The sequence below is a fragment of the Myotis nattereri genome, assembly GCF_964212035.1.
Source record: "Myotis nattereri genome assembly, chromosome: 13".
Lineage (NCBI taxonomy): Eukaryota > Metazoa > Chordata > Mammalia > Chiroptera > Vespertilionidae > Myotis > Myotis nattereri.
Window position 1 is genome coordinate 52951312 of NC_138088.1, and position 23788 is coordinate 52975099.

At 36.4% G+C, this 23788-nt stretch overlaps 1 protein-coding gene across 1 annotated transcript in view; it reads left to right on the plus strand.

Annotated features, from left to right (window-relative positions):
- The window catches only part of ATRNL1 (attractin like 1), a gene marked incomplete at both ends in the record, with an annotated part of 457232 nt that overhangs the window by 80351 nt on the left and 353093 nt on the right, over window positions 1-23788 (plus strand). The window contains 6 exons of the mRNA XM_081105367.1: window positions 1733-1941; window positions 2955-3073; window positions 6768-6900; window positions 11068-11249; window positions 14957-15170; window positions 16908-17096. Of these exons, the coding sequence (XP_080961493.1) occupies window positions 1733-1941; window positions 2955-3073; window positions 6768-6900; window positions 11068-11249; window positions 14957-15170; window positions 16908-17096 (1046 nt within the window). The remainder of the gene's footprint in view (window positions 1-1732; window positions 1942-2954; window positions 3074-6767; window positions 6901-11067; window positions 11250-14956; window positions 15171-16907; window positions 17097-23788) is intronic.

Consider the following 23788-nt stretch of genomic DNA (forward strand, 5'->3'; position numbering starts at 1 on the left):
TAGCTTAAATGTATATTTCATAATGACATGCTTATAAGTTCATTTTATTTTACCATTTTACTCAAATTATGTAAAAATTCCCCAATATGATACTAAAAGCAGGTAGAAGTTAACTATTGTACAGTGAAACTGTGCAATTGATATTAGTTGGCTTTCAAAATAGTAATAAATGAAATTTCAGAGTGTAAACATCTGACCTTTAGGCTTCTCTGTTGAAAAATTGTTTTGTTGATTTCTATTTTACTTCTCTAAATAGTAGAAGGTATTTTTGAAGCATTTTAAAAGAATACAAAAGAAATGAAATGAAAATACTCTTGTGAGGGACTGTAAAACTTCCTTGGCATTGGTACTACTAATTCAGTAATTGTTTGGGATTTTCTTTCTAAATTGAAATTTTGAAATTTTTTTTGATTATTGATTTTAGGGAGGGAGTGAAGAAGGGAGAGAAAGAGAGGAAGAGAGAGAGGGAGAGAGATAGATCAGTTTTTGTTGCTTCACTTATTTATACATTCATTGATTGACTCTTGTACATGCCCTGACCAGGGGTTGAATCAACAACCCCTGTCCTATCAGGGTGACGTTCTTAACCCACTGGGCTTTCTGGCCAAGGTCTACTCTTGCTTTTTTTTGAATTTTATAAGGGGATTTTAAAACTCTATAATAAGATCTCCTTATCTAATTTCTAAATTTTATGTATTTAAAAATTATAATTTTAGATAGCAATTCTAAAGTGTGCCTTATTATCTATATACCAGAGGCCCAGTGCACAAAACTCATGCATGGTGTGTGTGTGTGTGTGTGTGTGTGTGTGTGTGTGTGTCTCCCTCCTTCAGCCCGGCCTGCATCCTCTCGTAATCCGGGACCCCTAGGGGGATGTCATGCCTAAACCAGCAGTCAGACATCCCTCTCGTAATCTGGGACGCTGTTTGCACCAGTGACCATACTTTTCATCCAGGTGAAAGGCATCTTGCTGTTGTATGGGCAGCTACATTTTTTTGCCCTGATTATAGAAAGTAGTACATAACATGATCCTTCTGAGGCAGTAGTACCATTTTCCCCATGTATGGGTAGAAAAACTGAAGCAGAGAGAAGTTAAGTAATTGGGTTTGTCACACAGTTGTAAGTGTAAGAATCAGGGCTGACCACAAAATGTGTAAGCCAGAGTCCATGCATGTCATCGCTGCATCATCCTGTTTCTCTCAGTGTTAGAGTAACCTTGCCAGGTTTTAATTTTTAAATCTAAGAGACTGTTCCCAATATATAGGGTAGGGTCCCTAGGCCTGGCCGGCAATCAGGGCCATCTGCGGGGCAACTGGCAGGCGGGGCGATCAGCCCCCCTCCCCCCCCACACACTGGTACCCACCTTGGCTGGTGGCCTGGCACCACCCACTGGCCGGCCCTGCCCCCCATTGACACTGCAGGTTGCCTTCCTCTGGGGTGGGGAGGGCAGACGTTCAATGCAGGAGCTGTCCCCAACCAGGGAGTGTCTGCCCCCTGGTGTCATTCTGCATCATAGTGACCGGTCATTCCGCCAGTCGTTTCATCCTTTGGTCGCTTTGCATATTAGGATTTTATTATATAGGATTGCTGTTATCTATTTCTAAAAAAAATAGTTACCTACCTTGATAAAATGATGTTCAATATACATATAAATTTATTTATAAAACTAGTACATTAAACAGTGAATTTTGTTAATATTGCTTCTTTAAGATTCTTGTTTTGTTTTTATTAGGTCGATGTATATATTTGGAGGATTTTCCAGTGTGCTCCTTAATGATATCCTTGTATACAAGCCTCCAAATTGCAAGGCTTTTAGAAATGAAGAACTTTGTAAAAATGCTGGTCCAGGGATAAAATGTATTTGGAATAAAAGTTACTGTGAATCTTGGGAATCTGGGAATACGAATAATATTCTTAGAGCAAAGTGCCCTCCTAAAACAGGTAAATGTTGTTTTTTCCCTTTCCTTTCCCCAGTCTCTGGCATGAACTTCTCTACTTGCCTAGAATCAGAAGTGTACCCTGCTTATAAGAAGTACCTTAGTAGCCTTCAGAAATAAAAAATGTATAATCCTCTGATTAGAAATCTAATGTTTGCACTAGACAGCAATTAATAATTTAATTTCTTTATTAACTACCTTTAGTTTTCTTTTTAAAATTCTGCATATAATATTACATATCAATATTTTATATATAACATGATCATATATATGAATTATTTTCCTATGTAAGTAAAAAATGATTTCAAATAATCATTTTTAGGAAATATTGTTTGCTTCAAAGAAATAAAATGAAGTAATTTATTATGCATTTGGTATTGTTTTTTCTTCCTGAATTATTGCCATACCAGATTATGAAGTTAAATTTTTTCTTCAGTTTTGATGAATGTTCTAGTTTAATATTTTGTATAAAATATTGAATAAATAAATCTAACTTATGAAAAATTACTAGTAAATATTATTTATAAATGAATGACTAGGATAAAAATTGTTAAATTTTCTTTAAATGGGTGAGTTTTGTACATTTGCAATGCTACAATTAACAAATGTATTTTCAAATTTTGCTAATCTTTAACTCAGATGTCTCCAAATATCTTTATGAAGAATGATAAACAATATTCGTTGTAATATTTTCTTTTTTATCCATAGTAATATAGTTTGCTCACTAAATAACCCGTGAGTCTTTTCTCCCTCCTCCATAATGTATACATTTTAACTGGCTATAGGATCCTGGTAGATTCAGTAATTAAGATGAGGGCAGGAGGTATATAAACCCTGTAACACAATTAACTACAAAGTTGACTTCATATTGAACTTTTTTTTATATTGATGGTCATATTTACGGTTTAAAAATGTCTTACTGGTTCTTGAACAGATGTTAAAAATGTGTGAATCGAGACGTGTGACATTTCCTTTTTTTCGATCCCGATGTGTTTCTGTCTCCCGCTTGTATTGCAGCTGCTTCTGAGGACAGGTGTTACAGGTACGCAGACTGTGCCAGCTGCACTGCCAATACCAACGGGTGTCAGTGGTGTGATGACAAGAAGTGCATTTCAGCCAACAGCAACTGCAGTGTGGTCAGTACTTACGGGTGACATTGTTAACGGTGCTGCTTTATAATCGTTAGCTTACCAGCTATTCGCACTGTAAAATAATCACTTTACACATTGAGGCACTTGGAAAACACATAGGAAATCGCTCTCAGGATGTTGTCAATTCACTCTGTAGTTTGTTGCTTGGCTTTGTCAGTGTAGGGTCCATTTTAAATGCAATAACTTCTCATTGGGAAAATTCTTACAAAGCTGATTATAAAAGGACTATTAACTATAAACGCTGTCTTTTGTGATGGAAATAGGGTTACATAAGTAATTACCTGAAATAATTTCCAGAGGGTTCTTGCAGACATGCATTAATAGTGGTATGGGATAGTGTTTGTTGATACACTTTGTGTGCAAGTTTAACCTGGGGTATTGATAGTGGCTGTTTGCCTTTTATCTGTTTTGAGACCAGTGGTTCTCAGCCAGAGGCTGTTCTGTACCCCAAGGGCCATTGGGCAATGTGTGTAGACATTTGGGTTGTTATGAGTTCACTGAGGCTGCTACTAGCATCTATTAGGTAGAACCCAGGGATGCTGCTAAATGTCCTACATGCATGAACAGACCTTCCACAAAATTGTTATCTGGCTCAAAATGTCAGTAGTGATGGGATTAACTCCTACTTTAGGTAGACTATTGAAAAAAATCAAAAATTAATATTTATGGCAGATGAAAATTGATTAAGTGCAGCAAAAATTTACCTTTTAAGTGGGTAGTAAAAAATGCCCCATGTTTTTTAGATATTAGCAAATTGAAAGAAAAATTTAAAAAGCATTAAAAAGTGTATTTAATTGGATTAAAGTTTCCCAAGTTGGGCTATAGCTTAAATAACTAAATAATATGCATACAGATTTTCAACAAAATACAATGTATATTTTTCTGAATTTTTATTAATCAACGAAAGTATCAACTTGTTTTTACAGATAGCAGGTAGTGGTAAAGGTAAAGAAAAGAGGGTTTGAGAACTAAGTAAAAACTCTTATCATCTATAATTCTTCCCCAGTACCAGTCATATTTCCAAACATTAATTTTGATGATTCTAGTCTACAACATTACTCAAAACTTACAGTGGAGGAAAATTTTCAGTTATTGACTCATTGGGTTGAATCCTTTTGCTTTCATACAAGATGGGGCCAAAGTCGGTTTATAGTTGTGAGTATATGAACCACGGAGTTTATTCTTGTATTATTTCTTAATTATTGTATTATTTTCTATACAAACAACTGGAAACTGACTTTTGCTCCACACTGCATACATTCCAGTGGGGTAAGTTTCTTTAATAACAATACACACTTCCGTGTTATTTGTTTAATGTTAATATGACATGACTCTTCTTTGAAAATTTGAATTACATTTTTTATACGTGGATTAATATTCATCTAATGAGTTATTTTAGTGAGTCATGTGGAAATACAAGTCAAGCATGGACATAAGGGACTAAATCGGAGAATGTTATTAGATAAAAATTGCAAGCAGATTTTATTTACAGCTGTGTTGAATAAACCTGAGTTAATTTGTGTTTAGACATTAACACTCAGTGAAAATGTGCATATCTAAAAAAATTTGTCAAATAAGTTGCTGTCAAGTATATTCATTTTATAAAGTGTTTTTTTCTTTATGTTTTGTTTTTGATAATAATGTGTTAACAAGGAAAGCGGTGGGTGAGGTAGTGTAAGTGAGCAGATGGTCCTCACTTATAATTTAGACTTTGATGTGATGTGTCTTTTAGACAGTTTTATCACAGTGTCTGGTGGTGAAGTTAAACCAAATGCTAATGAGTACAGAAAGGTCTATGAGATTTTAGTGTAAATGATATCTATTGATCATTATTTAATCATATTTACTGCAAGTTGCATATATTATGCTCTAATAGTTTAGCTAGCCTGCTTGCTTCTCACATATTTTCACTTTGAATTTATATCTATGTTAGAGTGAAGATCAATATAGTAGTGGTTAGTCCTCATAGTCTGGTTTATAATGTACGTACATCTGCTTCATTAGACCCAAAAATGCCAGCCATGTTTCAGAATAACAGTCAACTTCCTTCCATAATTGATTAAATTGGTGCTGTGTGTAATTGAAATGTAGCTTCATCTATTGTATTGGTTCAGTGCCAATAAATGACTATATTGTTGTTAATGAAGAGCAGTATAGTTACTTGGATGGTGACTCTAATTATACCATTGATATTCTAAGGGCAGCCTTAATCTGTTATTCTTTCTCTTATTCTAAAATGTTCTTCATCCATTCTCTTGGTCATTTTTATAGGCTATTCTATTTGTCAGATTATTCAGCTAAATTTGTTTCTCTTCAGTTAGAGGGCAAATGTTTGGAACTATAATGAGTATATAAACCAACACTAAGATCTATTTATTATATGAAAACAAAAAGGTATGAATTAGATTAAATGACAAGAAAGTTAATATGTTTCTAATGAAAATATGGTTGAGTAAAAGTCACAAAGTCATTTGAGATTTTAAAAATTATATCTTTTGTTATATTTTTAGGATGAATAAAGATAAATATGAGTTCCTATGTACTTTATATGTTACCTTATAGTATATGTAATTTGCTCTGAAGGAATTAATATCTTCGGAATGGAGATGACTGCCATGTGTTTTATGTAGGAAAGTATAATAGTTTATAAATATTTGGTGGGGTGATATTTAAAGTATGTAAGAGGATGAAAATTGCTTTTTACTGTTTCTATATGTGGGATAGTTATAACTAAATTTTAACTGTTAAAATCACTGGCTGAAAAGAAATATTTAGCTTCCTTATATGAGAAAGCCTGAGGTACACATTTGTACCCACAGAGAAAAACAAAAGTAGTAATAGGGCCAGGATGTAGCATTAAGTCCTTTCTCAGTTTTTCTCAAAGAAGAGTTACAGAAAGAGTTAAGCTATAAATGTTAGTGTCTGATTTTCACCAGGTCGGTTTTATCATAGCTGTTGTTAATATGGGAACGGCCTGAATCTTGGTGTATGTAGGGAGCTGCCACTAAAGTTCCTATGTTGCCTGGTTGGTTTTCTTTTTTAACCTTTAACCTTTTAGTGCTGGAATTAGTTGAAATATGATTACATTCTATAGTAGGATTGATCACAATGTAACTTTTGCCGGTTGTTTGCAGCCTGGATAAAAGCAATGTGACAAATACAGGAGAAACATCAATTAACCAAAACCAGTATTTAGGCCTGTGGGAGTAAAATTAGTTTGTTATTGAGATAATAATTTATCTTTTTAAATTGTACTGAATTCTAATAAAGCATCTCTTAAGTTTTACTACTTACCATTTCTACTTCTTTCCCAGGGATTTGTATGATAGTTTCATTATGACATAGAATTCTTTCATGTGATCATTAAGAGACAAGACTTTGTGTATTGACCTTATTTATTGAATTGGAAGCCTGTTATCAAATTCAATAGAAAATGTTTTCATTAGATGGTTTCTGTTTTAAATTGTGTAATTTGCCACATTTTTTTTTCAATAAGCACACTGCCAATTCCAAGAACTGTGGTTTAAATAAATTATTAAATAAATAGAAATTCTGATTAAGTAGAACAGGAGTCAGAAATTTGTACTTTAAAGTTCATCAGGTAATTTATATACACTGAGGTTTAAGAATCATTGCTGTACAAAGGTGAAAAATAACGTTTTATCTTTTAACTTTCTAGTCTGTGAAAAACTACACCAAATGCCATGTGAGAAATGAGCAGATTTGTAACAAACTTACCAGCTGTAAAAGCTGTTCACTAAACTTGAATTGCCAGTGGGATCAGAGACAACAGGAATGCCAGGCTTTACCAGGTGAAATTTTCAGTTTGGTAAATGAGTTTTACAGTCCACAGATGAGTAACATTGTAGTAAAGAGCTTTGAGTAAGAACATTCCATTTTCTAAAATTAAATCAGTAGCACATAAGCAATAATATTGGAGTAGTAATAGCATTGTTTCTGCAAGAATATTTGTACATTTGCTTCCAATTCTTTTAAGATGTTTAAGGTTTCTTGTATTATTTTTATACTATTGACTTGATCAGAATTCTCTTCCAGTTTTCAAAATTTATATCTTAGCATAGAAAATAATAAGCACTCCTACTGATTGCCAAATTTGAACAAATGTTGATATTTTGACATTTGATTTGTTTTTTGCCATTTTTTAAAATTCTGGGAACTGTTTTTTTACTAACTGCTTTTTTTATTATAAATTGTAACATTTATAATAAATATATGATTTAATGAGAATCTGAGTTGCACAAATGGGAGCAAAGCTTATTTTAAAAATCAATTTCAATTTAGTTTTTACAGTTAACACTCTTCTTAATAGACCCCAACTATGATTCTTTTTAAATATACAAGAGAAGATCAGAAAATTAAAAAGTAATATAGATATTTAACCAGTTTCATGTTCTTGTTATACAGATAAACTGAGACACGCACACTAGTTTAGTGACTTGCTCAGATTGCATGTCTTGTGAAAGCAGAAGTAACTATTAACTGTGTGTTCTATACCAGTTCAGTTTTTTGCCTTTTCCAATCCATGCTTTTTATTTATTTTTTCATAAAAATTTTCTGAAACTATTCAGTTTTAAAATGTATTGGAAAATTCCATCCCAGGATGTATGTCTTTCTTACAAGTTCATGTAATTAAATAAAAATTAGATTGCTTTAAAAGTATCATTGAAATGTTGGAATGTTTGCTTATTCAAATTTTAAACGTTGTTTACATACTGACCTGTAGTGTTTTTAAATAGTGCTATAGTAAAGTGTGTGTTCACTGAGAAAATTAGAGAGTAGGAATGCACTGGGCAGGATTTGAGAAGCAGTAGTGAGATGACACTAAACTTGAAAGTAATATTGATTTCTAAGTGTTAAACTCTAAAATCGACATACAGATCGATAAAAATACTTACAAGTCTCTTTAAGAAGACAGAGTAAATCCTGGGCCAGAACCCTATTTGACTGGAAGGAATGTGTGCACTTAAAGGAAGACGGCTTCAGTAAGAAAGGAATTTGGTTATCAGTGAGGTTTTCGAAAGCAGTAGCAGTTATATTCCGTAGTCCCTACACACTCATTGCCCAGGAAAAGACTTCGGTGTGGTGTAAGGGCTCCACTTGACCAGGCTAATGTTTTGAAGAAGAATAAGTACAGTACAATAAACACAGTGGAGTATTTGATTATACACTGACTTCCTTGTTCTGGGTTCCTATTTACTGAGCAATCAAGCGGGTCTACGTACAGTGTGCTTTTCTTTTTACTCATCTCAAGGAAGTGAATCCTAAATGGAGGCCCAGCTATAGCAGTTGCACTCTTTCATGATAATTTGTGAATTGCATTTTTTAAGTTGATCTCATGTAAACGTGGCAATTTGAATTTATCTCACTAAACTCATTTACCAAATTAACTGCTATCCCTTTAACGCTAAAGCTGAGTTGGTGCTCAATACTACAGAAGCCTTAGTTTAGCCCCAAAGGCCCCTGCTTGTTTTTCACTTGGGTAGTTTGTCAGCCAGTTATTTTTGGCCTCAGGAAAAAAAGGTGGGGGGGGGGCTGGCAAAAAATATCTAAATCCTTCCTTGATTCAGTAATGTTAGAAAAAGCCATAATTTAACTTTTAAACTGTTTCCTTAAAGTGATTGGGACTTCAAGATTCTAGAACACAGGAAGATTGCTGTATGTGTAGCCTGAAAATGAAACCAAAGGTGTTTTACACAGTCTTATTAAGTGATAATTACAGTTTATTGAGGGGTTACTATGTTCCAGGCACTGTGTCTTATTCATGGTACCCAAATTAATAGAACAGCAGTTATTAAAGAACAGTCTCCTGTTCATGGACCCGTTAGCATGTCCATGAGGTCAAAATAATAATATTGAGATATTATTTGCATTTTAAATTCTCATGCATGCATTTACTATGGAGTTTTCCAAAGCTATGCAATATATGATTTCAATAGATTGAATGTAGAAGCAGATGGGAGAAAACAGTTATATTAAACAGATTTGCACAAATGTAAAACAGTGCTACACTATACACTATTTTATTTGGAGATAATAGTTAAAAAATTAAATATATTATTTATTTAAAGGTGTAATATTTCTTCTGAACATTTATAGGGAAAATTTCAACTATATAGAAAAATGGAAGGAATATTAGAGAGGACACCCAATACCCACACCCTAGATTCTGCGATGACGTTTTAAAAGCTCTACTTAGTCCCTGGCCTCTGCCTCCTCCTCCTTCTGTTTATCAGCACATCTTAACTTTTTGATGCAGGGCCCCAATTTGAACTCTCAGCCACTCTTTCTCAGGGAGAGATTAGGCCTGAATATGGCATAAGGGGCAAAGCATCCTAGAAGCTGGATGTATTTGTAATTAATTTTATTTTATTTTATTTTTTTTAATTTTCAATTGCAGTTTACAGTCAATGTTTTTCTGTTAGTTTCATGTGTACAGACAGCATAGTGGCTAGGCAGCCATGCACTTCACAGAGCCTTCCCCCTGATATTTCAGGTACCCACCTGGCCCCACTCATAATTATTACAATTTTATTGACTCTGTTCCCATGTTGTCATTTACATCTCTGTGACTATTCTGTGACTACCAATTTGTACTTTTTGAGCCCTTCATCTTTTCACCTAGTCACGCAAACCAGCTACCCTCTGTCCAACTGTCAGTCTGAATTTTAAATTATAATTTTAAATAAAACAATTATATCTTGAAATCATCAGCTTCAATTTTTATGTGGTCAAAACCAATACATGTGAAACGGGGAAAGAAAAGATCAGTGGAGTCCTCCAGAGTTACTGAACCAAAATGTTTGAGAACAGCAGCGCTAGAACAATCCCTAAAGGCTGCACTGATGCATCCAAGGCTGAAAGGGCTGGAGGCACAGAGCTACTTAATGTGATATGGAAACTAAAATGTAGTCAGACTTGATAGATCAGGGTGTTAAGGAAATACTGCTTTGTTAATTAGTGTACACTAGTGCATACCTTTGTATTTATGAATCTGTGTTTTATTTTTATTTGTTTATTTTTTAGTCCTCATCTCATGAGGATATTTTTCCATTGATTTTTAGAGAAAGTGGGAGAGAGAGGGAAAGACAGAGAGAAATATCGATGTGAGAAAAACACATCGATTGGTTGCCTCCTGCACGAGCCCTGACTAGGGCCCAGGCTGGGGAGGAGCCTGCAACCGAGGTACATGTCCCTGACTGGAATTGAACCCAGGACCCTTTGATCCACAGGCTGACGCTCCACTGAGCCAAACCAGCTAGGGCATGAATCTGTGTTTTAGAAAATTGGTGTACTGTTTTAAGTTTAGTTTGAACTCTAAAGATAAATCGCTGTTACTGAATAGTGTGTTTAAACTTTAGAAAGACCTGAAGAGCTGTGTAAAAAGAAATATTAAAAATCAGATTATAGCTTCTTACAGAAATATAATGAAATGAGAATTTTCTCCCTAAAAATATAATTAAAGACTCAAAGAACCAAGCTTATATCAAAATAATATACCTGGACTATGGAAATTAAATTGGGAAGACAATTAGCTACAGTCATAGGAATAACTTTGAAATAGCTTTGTTATATGCTGTTATTTTCTTATTTGAGTGCGCTTCTATTTTGTAAATTGGACATTAGGATGTAAATATAGTAATATAGTAGTCATTTTACTTGTTAGATACCATATGCCAATACACTAGACTTACAGAGAAAAGTTAGCAAATAGTCAACATATTTTAACAGATGTTATGGAGCTATACCTTTTGTTTAAAATTGAAGAAAAAATTAGGTTCTTCTGTTCTCATTATGTACTAATTTATTAGACAAATTTTGTCCAGTATATTGACATATTTAAATATTTTATTGTTAAAATTATTTAACTAAATACAGAAATTCTATTTAGAATTTTGAAATAAATGAAAAAATGCACATGTTTTTTGGAAATCTAAAATTAAGATGTTATTTTTTTCTAGCTCATCTTTGTGGAGAAGGATGGAATCATATTGGGGATGCTTGTCTCAGAATCAATACCAGTAGAGAAAGCTATGATAATGCAAAACTTTATTGCTATAATCTTAGCGGAAACCTTGCTTCATTAACATCCTCAAAAGAAGTAGAATTTGTTCTGGATGAAATACAAAAATATACTCAGCAGGTAACAGCTATACTTATTTTTATTATGTAAATATGCTGATAATACTATAATTATTGGCAATGAATAGCCATGTAAAATAAATATTAAATGAATTCTTTTTGTAATTTAAGGCATTACTTACACTAAATCTTGGAAGTAAAAGTGGAACTGATTTCAAAAGTGAACTGGTAGAGGACTCATTTAGTATGTGGATTTAGTAGTAAGGTTTTCTATATTACATCTCATATTTTGCACAGTAAACCAATGCATTATTTTATGAAGAACTCATATGACGAAATATACTGAAAAAACAGGGCATATAATGTAATAATTTTTTTGAAGTATTATTATTTTATAACTTGAAAAACTCATAATAAAAACACTAAACATTTGCTACATTTGTATATATGTATGTTTTGTGCATGTGTATGTGTACATTGTGAGTTAAGTTTTTGAATTATGCCATTTTTCAAGATATTGACTTGCTTGAAATAATACGCTAATGGTTAATAGGACTAAAATCAATATTTAAGGTAGGTGGAAGATAAATGAAAAATTGGAAACAGTTTCAATTTTCTAGAGAGTTTATGGAAAATATTTTCATACAAGATGGAATATGGTATCAAAATATCATTTTATAAGAAATTTCCAAGAAGAATTGACACTATTTATTTTCTCTTCTTGGAATATTAACATATACTCAGTTCCTAGTAACATTAATAAAAAATTTGGAAATAATTTATCAAATCTATTTTGAAATAACCTTACAGTTCATATACTTCTTGAAATGCTTTGAGGGCATTTTAAAAACTGAGGTCTAATATATATTAGTTTCAGGTGTACAACATAATGATTCAATATTTGTGTATATTGTGAAAATGATCACCACAACAAATCTAGTTAATATCTATCACTATACATAGTTACAAAATTTATTTTTCTTGTGATGAGTTCTAAGATATACTCCCTCTAAAACTTTCAAATATGCAATGCAGTATTATCAACTATAGTCAACCATGCTCTACATTACAACTCCATGATTTGTTTTATAACTAGCTGTTTGTACTTTTTGACCCCTTCACCCATTTTCCCCCCAACCCCAGCCCCTGCCTCTGGCAACCACCAGTTACTTTGTTCTCTGTATCTATGAGCTTGTTGGTTTTTTAACGTTCCACATATAAGTGAGATCATAGGGTATTTGTCCTTCTCTTCTGACTTATTTTACTTTAAAATAATTGACTAAATCCAATTTGTTTGAGAAATACCAGCCTTATGGTTGAAGGATAAGATGTATGTGATAGGAAGGGTGTATGTCATGGAGGAGAGATGTTTTGATTGATTGATTGATTTTTCTTCTGACATTTTTTTCTTTATTTTTCAAAGGTAACATTTTAAAAATGCTTTAACTTATTAAGGAATACTCTCTCATACATTAAAAGAATCTCTTTGCAGCCCACCTCTTCTCAGATTGCACTTTGAGAGATAGGCATCCTTCAGTTTCGTTTCCAAGTATTTACAGGCATAAGTGGAAACAAAATTATAGTTTTGTTTTTATGAGTATTCTTTTACCCAAATGGTACAGTGTAAATATTGTTCTTTATTTTCCTCACTTAAAACATGTCTCTGGACAGCTTTTCCTTTCATTTTATTTATTTTAACTTTATTTTTATTGTTGACACTATTACAGATGTTCCCTATTCCCCTCACCCCCATTGCTTATCTCCACCCAGTACCCACCCTGCTTCCCCTCTGGCCATCACCTCACTATTGTCTGTGTCCATGGGTTATGCATATACGTTCTTTGGCTAATTTCTTCACCTTCTTTCATCCAGTCACTGCCCCCCCCCCGCCCCCCCCCCCCCCCACACACACACCTTGCTCCCGAAAGCTGTCAGTCTGTTCAGAAAAATGTAGCAAGGTATATTTATAAAGTTTTATTTTTAGTCATATGCGTCATACAACATAAGATCTGTTAATATTCGTTAGAAACCAGAAGCTTCGTATCTTCAATTATAAAATTCAGAGACAATTCCCAGTGACCCTTTGGAAAGTAGTCCTGCTGAATATGTATCGCCTATGTAGACTTTATTAGTAGTAAATCCACATTCTTTGAGTTATAGCAAGTACTAGTATTTGGCATTAACTCTCTAGCTTTTTTCCTTGTTTATAACATATATTTTTATTTCTTACACTATAATCTTGAAGTGTGCTACTTTAAAAGTGGCATATTTCAAGGATACTTGTTTTAATTGTTCTTTTTTTCTTGCCTATTATTGTAAGGCATAAAGATTGGGCTAACTATATTTTTGGACATGTGATGTACTTAGATTCATAGTTTGTGGACTAGCATTCCCTGCAAATGAAGAATGTTCTGTTTCATTAGAAAGCTGAGCTTTAGCAAAATTTTAAAGGTGGGAACTTCTGCAAGGTGACATTCCATTAAGCATATCTTTATAGAAAATGAATTATATCCTGAGTCATTGCAGTTGTATAAACTGGAGATAACCCTACCTTGGCAAATAAAGATCAACAAATTCATGCACTTTAAAGAGATACCCTGGGTCAGATGATCATTTACTTATCGGAAATGGCTAATGAAATGTTGCCGTGATTTATGGTGTGCTGTTGTAAATTTTCTCAATATAGTAATTTATCTTTCATTTTCAACTGCCTGTGCAGTTCATTTACTGGGTAATAGTTACTTTAAATGTTTTATCAACTGCTTCATTTTTCTGTTCTTCTCTTCCTTGAAGATTCTTATCATGATGAGTTAGGGAGTAATACTTCATTTTAAATGACTTGTCTGTACTATGAGTAGTTCAGAAATATAGGCAGAGTAGCTGTAAAGGGAAGCACAATCATTAATCTGAAATATCTATGTTGGATTGACTCCTGCTGTTATTATCAAGAACTGTAAAAATGTTATAGCTTTTTTGTTTTAAAAGTACCTTTTAGATTAATGTATGAAATATATGAGGATCACAAGGCATAGCAGCATGTGTATATTTATAATTAGAAATGTTATTTATTAAGTATTGTCTGTGTCTCAGAAATTGGATGGTGGAAAATAACTATCTCTGTTCTAATGAACTTTGTTTAGCAAAATTTATTGACTACCTACTGGGTGTACAGTACTCCACTAGGTTTTAAGAAATCTGTCATAGTGAATATACATATTTTAATTTTATTTAAGAAATATTTGTTGAGTGTTAACTATGTGAAGTTTATTAAATTTTATTATAAAGTGTATTTATATACTTGACAAATTTCCAGACCTATGGCCACCTTTATAAGCTATCTATGAACATTTGTGCAATGTATTTAAAATGCATACTGGATATATATCTCTTATATTTTGTTAAAGAATTAAATGGAGACACAGTCCATAATTTAAAAAAAAGGAAAATGCAGAGTTTTGAAACCACATAACATTATAATATAATCTTATTAGCTTCGTAACTTAGAAGAGAAATATATTATCTTCTAATTAAAGTAGAAGTGCTTACAAATGATGTTAAGAAATTAATAGAATGGGAGTTTTCAATGCTCATTTCTCACAGAAACGTGATTTAAACAACCATCTATATACAAAAATATACCTTTACAAGGGTATAGCTGGTCTACATATTTTCAAATGTAATTTTTAATGACAATGTACTGTTTTCTAAGGAATATGACAGTATTTTACATCTAACTGTTTTTAATGTCCTCCTTGCTATCGTTTTCAGAAAGTAGCACCTTGGGTTGGCTTGCGCAAGATCAACATATCCTACTGGGGCTGGGAAGACATGTCTCCCTTTACAAACACAACACTGCAGTGGCTTCCCGGTGAGCCCAACGATTCTGGGTTCTGTGCATACCTAGAAAGGGCTGCAGTGGCGGGCTTAAAAGCGAACCCTTGTACGTCTATGGCAGATGGCCTTGTCTGTGAAAAACCTGTTGGTAAGTGGTCCAGTAGACTAGTATTTCTTTAAAACATGGTCCCAACCCTCTCTCCACCATCCCTTCCAGAGTGTGATGGTTTGTGGGCCTGGAGTAACTTTGGCCATCTTCTCATGATGCTGATCCCCATGTAGATTTGAAATTTATCCACATTCCTCACTTACTGCTAGTGACCTTAGCATTAACTTGTGAAAAGAATACATTTTATTGTCTGAAACAGTCTTTACTTTTTTGGTTGAAATAGTGAGATTTTGAACATATAGTTATAGTTGATTATAGTATATTAAGAATCTATTCTTAATGTGTTAATGTCTTTTATAATAATAGCCTTTGGAAGAAAGATTTGTCTTTAAAATTAACAACTAATTTAGAACCACTTTAATCTTTCATATCTAGTATTTCAGTTGAAAGGTAAAAAGAGGCATTTTTGTTACATTTTGTGGAATGGATTTAATTAAATGAAGTAAGAAAAGAATATTAAATTATTTTCTCTTTTTAAAGATTGTATGTTTTGTTGCAGTAATTTATAATAAAATTCACAAGTTTAACCACATTTTTTCAGTTTTACTGAGATATAATTGACTTTTTAAACCATTTTCAATGTAGAGTTCAGGGTCATTAAGTAGATTCCCCTGTTGTGCATCTATCAATACCATTAACTCCAGAACTTATCTTCCCAGACTGAAACTCTATACCCGTTAATCAGTAAGTCTTTAAACCGCTGTTCCCTGCCCCTGACAACCACCTTGTACTTTCTGTCTTTATGAGTTTGACTACTCTAGGCACCTCATATGTGAAATCATAAGGGTTATGGCCTTTTGTGATGCTTATTGGCTCTAGCACAATGTCCTTAAAGCCCATCCATGTTGTAGCATGTGTCAGAATTTCATGTCTTTTCAACCCATTGGATGTGTACACCACATTTTATTTATCTGTTCATGCACTGATGGATACTTGAGTTGCTTCTCCTATTGGCTGTTGTAAATGATGATGCTATGAATATAGGTATACAAATATCTGTCTCAGTGCCTGCTTTCCCGTCTTTAGCCAGAAGTGGACTTGCTACATCATATGGCAATTCTATGTTTAATTTTTGAGGAATTGTCATGCTGTTTGACATAGATGCTGTACCTTTTTACATCCCCAGCAGCAATGTACAAGGATTCTGAGTTGTCCACATTCTGTCAACATTTTAAAAAAATAGTAGTCATGCTAATGGGTGTGATAAATACTATATTTTAGGTAGAGATTTTATAGTAAATTATTTTATTTTTATTGTTCATATAAGCAACATATTCACTGACAGGACATTTGCTTTGATAAGGTACATGGTATTTAGCTAATAGATAGAATAGTTAGGTCATGTATTAGATTTATATTTATAGTTTTTAAGTTATACATCTTTATGTACCTTGTAAAGGATTAAACATTCCTAGAAATTATAAATTTTAAAATAAATTTAAGAAGTATTGACATATCTTCACTTTTTAAAAAGTTACTGCATTTATTGGGGTGACATTGGTTAATAAAATTAAGTAGGTTTCAAGTGTCCATGTCTATAGTACATCATGTATATTTTGTATTGTATAGTTCATTTTTAACCTTATCATCCCATTTTTGCTTAAATTTTTATTCCTCACTTGGCTTAATGGAAATAGTCCCTGAACAGCAAACCCCATTCTCTTGTGCCAAAATACATTTACAAATGAAAGAATTATGTTTGTTGGTTTATTTCAGTTAGTCCAAATCAGAATGCAAGGCCGTGCAAGAAGCCATGCTCCTTACGGACCTCGTGTTCCAACTGCACCAGCAACGGCATGGAGTGCATGTGGTGCAGCAGCACCAAGCGCTGCGTGGACTCCAATGCATACATCATCTCCTTCCCGTACGGACAGTGTCTGGAGTGGCAGACTGCTACCTGCTCTCGTAAGTGCTTATGTACAGGGACTGTTCATTCAACAGCGACTTCAGTCACTATTCTGCGATGGGCAGAGCAATTAAACATTTGAGGACGTTTTAAAAAATGAGAAAAAATGGTGTTATAGCTCATTTTAAAACTTTAGTGCTGTGACCTCCTGATTTATAGTGTCATTTTGAATTCCACTTAGGTATCTGCCCCAACCTGTTAACATTTTGCGCATTTGTCATTCCTTGACTCTTGAGTGCATGTTGCAAACAGCATAACATTTTCAAGGTCACAGATTGCTTTGCTGTGTTTCTTTAGTGTCCTTCAGCCTAGGCCATTTCCCATGAGTTCTCTGTCATACATGCCTAGGGTATTTTTTTTTTATATTTTTTTTATTGATTAAGATATTACATATGTGTACCCTCTACCCCCCCCCCCCCCCCCCCCCGCTCATCCCCTCACCCCCCCGTTGTCCGTGTCCATTGGTTAGGCCTATATGCTTGCATATAAGTCCTTTGGTTGATCCTTCCCCCTTGCCCCCACCCTCCCCTACCTTCCCTCCAAGGCCCGACAGTCCAATCAAAGCCTCTCCGTCTCTGGATCAGTCCTTGTTCATCAGTTTATGTTGTTCATTATATTCCACAAATAAGTGAGATCTTGTGGTATTTATCCGCTCTCCAGTTCCATCGATGCTGTGGCAAATGGTAAGAGTTCCTTTTTCTTCTTCCTCTTCTTAAAGAATACCTTTCAGCATTTCATATAATGCTGGTTTGGTGGTGATGAACTCCTTTAGCTTTTTCTTATCCGTGAAGCTCTTTATCTGACCTTCCATTCTGAATGATAGCTTTGCTGGATAAAGTAATCTTGGTTGCAGGTTCTTGCTATTCATCTCTTTGAATATTTCTTGCCACTCTCTTCTGGCCTGCATGGTTTCTGTTGAGAAATCAGCTGACAGTCGGATGGGTACTCCCTTGTAGGTAACTGACTGTCTTTCTCTTGCTGCTTTTAAGATTCTCTCTTTATCTTTTGCTCTTGGCATTTTAATGATGATGTGTCTTGGTGTGGTCCTCTTTGGATTCCTTTTGTTTGGGGTTCTCTGCGCTTCCTGGACTTGTAGGTCCATTTCTTTCACCAGGTGGGGGAAGTTTTCTGTCATTATTTCTTCAAAAAGGTTTTCAATATCTTGCCCTCTCTCTCCTTCTGGTACCCCTATAATTCTGATGTTGGTACGCTTGAAGTTGTCCCAGAGGTTCCTTACACTATCTTCATATTTTTTGAATCTCTTTTCTTTTTTCTTTTTCAGTTGGGTATTTTTTGTTTCTTTGTATTTCAAATCTTTGACTTGATTCTTGGGATCCTCTTATCTGCTGTTGGATCTCTGTAAATTATTCTTTATTTCAGTCAGTGTATGCTTAATTTCTAATTGGTCCTTTTTCATGTCCTCCATGGTCTCACTATACTCCTTGAGGGATTCATTAAATTTATCGGCGGTTTCCATAAAATTCTTGACAAACCTTATAAACGTGGCCTTGAACTCTATATCCAGTCGTCTGGCCTCCTCCGTTTCTGCCAATTGTGACCTGTTTCTTTGTCTCCGCATTTTGGCTGCTTCCCTGTGTTGATAGAGTGGCCCTGCGCGCCAGGTGTCCTGTAGGGCCCAGTGGCTCAGCCTCCCCAGTTACCTGGAGTGGACACTCTTGGTGCACTCTTGGTGCCTTGGTTGTTGTAGGATCACTGGGAGGAATTGACCTCCAGTCCAATTGGCTGTGGGAATCAGCTGTGTCTGAAGTGGGAGAATGGTCCCCCTCTGACCACTGGGTACAGTGGCTCCTGGATCTAAGGAGGTGCTAATTCATCCCCTGCCTGAGGCCACACAGCCAGAGCCACGAAGAGGCTCAGCTATGAAGCAATGCAAGCCGCTGCGGGGCCTTGGGCCTTCTCTTGGAAGTTCCGGTTCTGCCTGGCTCGGCTGCAGTTAGGTACATTCACATGCAAAAGCCTCTGCGGCAGCCTGGGTGGGGCGGGGTCTCAGGGAGTCAAAAGGGCGAGAAAGAAGCTATGGTGATTCTCCGCGCCCGGAGTCGCGCGTCTCAGTGTCCCGGTAACGGCTGCAAGCACCTCTGAGGGAAATCCGCCCTCAAGTTCGCCCACTACCGCCTGACAGAGCAGCCTCTCCCCGTATGAGTCCTGGGTCCCCAGAGACTTTCCAGAACCGGAGATCAGAGCAGTCGGGAGCTTGTGATTCAAAAAGACAGCCGCGTCCTCAGGTGCCACCCCCTTTCCGCGCGCGCGAGCCGCCGCCGCACCTCTGCACTCAGCCTCCGCAGCTCCTCTGGCTCTCAGCGTGCTTTTCTTTTCTTCTCGTTGTAGAAATTACACTCAGCCAGCCTTCCTGTTGTTCTGGACGATGTTTGCTCCGTCCTTTGGGATATTTGTCATTTGTTGTGGGAGGCGACTATTTCCCGGTGTTTATCTATGCCGCCATCTTAGTTTCTCCCTAGAATTTTCCCTAGGGTATTTTTTTAAGAATCTGTACCAGTTGTTTTGTAAGTTTCACAATTTGCATTTGTCCAGTTGTTTCTTCATGATTAGATTCAAATTAGCCTTTTTAAATTATTAGATTTAAGGTAAGCATTTTGGGCGAGAGTAGCATATCCGTGGTGGCACAGCTGCTACAAAGGCAGGCTTACAGTCTGGGTTGTCGCCACAAGGTGAGTGGTGTCAGCAGGGTGGTTCTGGGCTGGCAGGAAGAGGTCCTGGCCCCTTGTTGGAGTTGTGTTTCATAAGGACTGTAGGATGACGGTGCTTCTGGTTACTGGGTACAGCGTGGTTATGAGAATGGCTTTTCTTGGAAGACAAATTGCGTCAGGATAGCACTGCCAAGGGAATTGCAGAATACTGCTGATGGCACTTGGTGGCCTGTAGGAATTTGAGACAATGTGTGGCTACCCTTGTGGGAGAATTTAGAAGCTACTTGTCTCAGCTAGCTTCCTGCTAGCAGCGGCTTCCTTTGTGGAAGCAGCCACGTGCTGGTTTCCTGGAAGTGCGGGCCATGACAAGGCCTATTCTGAAGTACCTTCTGGGCTTGCCTAGAGCCCCCTGGCTGCCTGGCATTCCTTCCATAGGAGCAGCCACTGGCAGTGTGGCTGTGATGCAGTGTCACCGTCCCCGCAGCATCATGCATTGTCTACCCATTTAGTCTTCCTTCCATTATTCTAAGGTCTCCTGGTTTTCCTCCAAGAGGAAGAGCCACTTCCCCAAAGAGCAGCTTCATAATTCTGAGGCCCCTGTTGGTGTTGAATCTACTGTTTTGAGGCCTGCGCTGGGGCCCAGTGGACCTCAGACCACATGGTCACCCAGTGATCAGCCCTTGTTGCTCAGATGAGTAACCTCATTCAGAGGTAGTTGTCTGTTTAAGACAGTGTGGGTGGAGACTCACTGGTTTTTCCAGGGAGGATGGACTTTACCCACGGATCCAGCCAAACCCGTATTTGTTTCTTATTGGGCACCGCTGTGGCATGGAGACTGACCCTGTCGGCTAGCTCTCCCAGGCTGTGGCTCTTGGGTACATTTGTTGCTCCAGGCTCTTGGCATCAAGTGAGAGGTGCTCCTGGAATGGGCTTGGCTGGGTATATTATAGGTTGAGCTCTCTGTTTCTAGTTTTTCTTTGAACTTTGGTTAGGAATGGTGATGTACAGAATCAAGTGTGTGGAAATGGGGTAACTGCAGGCATAACATGGTCTCACTAGCACAGAAAGTATCTCATAACTAGAGGCCCAGTGCACAAAAATTTGTGCTCTGGGGGTGGGGGTGGGTCCATCAGTAAGGCCTGTGCCCTCTCACAATCTGGGACCCCTCGGGGGATGACCACCTGCTGGCTTAGGCCTGCTCCCTAGGGGATTGGGTCTAAGCTGGCAATCAGACATCTCTCCGGCAGCCCTCGGGGAATGTCCACTTGCCAGCGGGGAGCAGACCTAAGCTGCAGTCAGACATCCTTAGCGCTGCTGAGGAGACAGGAGAGGCTCCCACCACCACCACTCTACTGGCGGCTGTCATCCTGGCTTGTGGCTGAGCAGAGCTCCCCCTATGGGAGCGCACTGACCACCAGAGGGCAGCTCCTGCATTGAGCGTCTGTCCCCTGGTGGTCAGTGTGTGTCATAATGACCAGTCATTCCCAGTCCTTCTGCTGTTAGGGTCAGTTTGCATATTACCCTTTTACTATATAGGATAGAGGCCTGGTGCACGGGTGGGAGCCGGCTGGTTTGCCCTGAAAGGTGTCCCGGATCAGGGTGGGGGTCCCACTTGGGTGCCTGGCCAGCCTGGGTGAGGGGCTGATGGCTGTTTTCAGGCTGGCCACATCCCCCGGCGACCCAAGCTCCCAGCCTCTTCTTTTTTTCTGGGATTTATTTATCTTATAAAATTGAAACTTTGTAGTCTTGAGCGTAGCCAAGGGCTGGCCAGGGCAGGCGGGAAGCTTGGCTTCCTGTATTGCTGGGAGCAACCGAAGCCTCCTGCTGCTCCAGCTCCGTGGCTGCTGCCATCTTAGTTGGGTTAATTTGCATACTCACTCCTGATTGGCTGGTGGGCGCGGCTGATGGGCATGGCTTGAGTGTAGTGGACTATTAATTTGCATGTTTCTCTTTTATTATATAGGATAGGATATATATTTATGTTTATATATTTATATATATTTATATATAATTTATTACTGTACTACATTATGTTGTATTATGATTTATGTACTTCTTTGTATGTGTTTTATGTATATTTTATAATTAAAAAGGCTAAAAGATAGGGAAATGGTACCCAAGCTCTCATGCTGTTAAGAAGTTTCTAAACATTATTTAGAATTAGATCTAAATTGTTTTCTCTGCTCACTAATCTTTCTTGTATTTCATTCCCTCTTATCTCTGCATCTTTTGGAGAACAGTTTAGTAATTCTTTATAAATATACTTGTGGCTGGAAGCTTTTTGAGTTTTGCATGTCTAAAGTGTATTTTCCATGTTCACTTGAATGAAATGACTGGAACTTGGAGTTCTGAATAATTCTTTCCTGAGAACTTCTAACATTCGACGTGGATGAGATTCTCAGACCAACTTAATTTCATTTCCTTGTGGAACATTTTTTTCTTTACTTTGAGAGCTTTTAAATTGTTTTCTTTATGGCTGGCATTCAAAATTTTGCATTTCGTTTAAATTCAGTTTTCCAGGAGTTGATGTGGATTTTAAAATTGATTATCATTGTTTTTCCATCTGAAGAGTAGTTTCTTCACCTGTTAAAATGTTCTTTAATGCCTGAGATTATTTTTTCTTCTATTTAATATATCCACAAGAGTAAATAGTTGTTGGAATTTCTAGATATTTCAATATTTTTAAATTTACTTTTACTTTCAATTTTTTTGCTTAGGTTTTGCTCCATAGCATTTAAAATCATATGCCCTGTGCATTCTTGTGGGGAAGTGGGACATTGTACTTATCTCATTTGAGGTTTTCTAGTAATTGGAACTTGAAGGAAACGTCTCTTTGCAAATGAGAAGCAAATATAGATTTTGCAGTATTCTTCAGTATTTTCCAGTTATGATATTGTGATAGGAATGCTAAAAATTCAGAAATTGAAGAAAAGAAATATATTTTAAGACAAATTTTGCCTAATGGTTTTTAAGAAAACTTTGCTGATAACTGGAATTATAAATAATTAATACACTTTAAGTAGTTGGATATTCTATTTGCGAAAATGAAATGCAATGGGATTATTGAAAGCAATAATAGAAGATTTAGTTCTTAATATATAAAAGTTCAAGTAAAAATGTAATTAAATGGATATGGTGAAAATGGAATAATAAGAAACAGAATGTAGTATACATCTCACAAATCTATATTTCTTTCACTATTTTACAGGTTTTGTGTATGCTCAATTTATACTTTTTATTCTTGGCAGTTAGGGAAGGTAATCTTTTGTTTAAATCAATTCTTTCTTTCATGAATTGTGCCTTTGGTGTCATAACTAAAACAGCATCAAACCCAAGTTCATCTGGATTTTCTTCCATGTAGTTTTGCTTATGTCACCCAGCTGTTCTTCCATGCTGTCTGCTTATTCATGAGAGCTCATAGCCTACGAACCATCGTTGTTTTAAATGCCTGTTCTGGTAATTCCAACATTCCTGTCATGTCTGGTCTGATGCTTGTTCAGACTCTTGAATCTCTCTCTTTGTTTTTTTGCTTTTTGATATACCTTGTAATTTTTCTTGATAGCCAGATTTTGTATATGAGTAAAAGAAACGGCTATAAATTGGCCTTCAGTTATGTAGTGGTGAGGAATGGGCGAAGAAAAGTATCTTATGGTTTGACGATTATGTCTCTGTCTTTTCGCGAGCCTGTGCCCCATACTGTGAATTTCACTAGTGCTTCTCAGTTTCCCCCCTCTCTTAGGTGGTAACGGATGGCTGGAGGGAGCCGGAGGTTGTGTATTTCTCTTTCCCTGCCCATGTTAGAGTTGGATATCTCCCTTTAATCAAGTTAGGTAGATTCTCCTAAACCCCAGCTGTTCGGGCTCTGTTAAATCCTTTCTCTGGGCTTTGTTAAGAAGAACAGACTGCTCTGGCATATTTTAAAGTGGTTCCCTTTCCTCTCCTCCTGCTGGGAGCACCAGGGGCTTTTTCTTATATTTATTTTGAGGACCTGGAGATAAAGCTCATAACAGTGTGGGATTCCT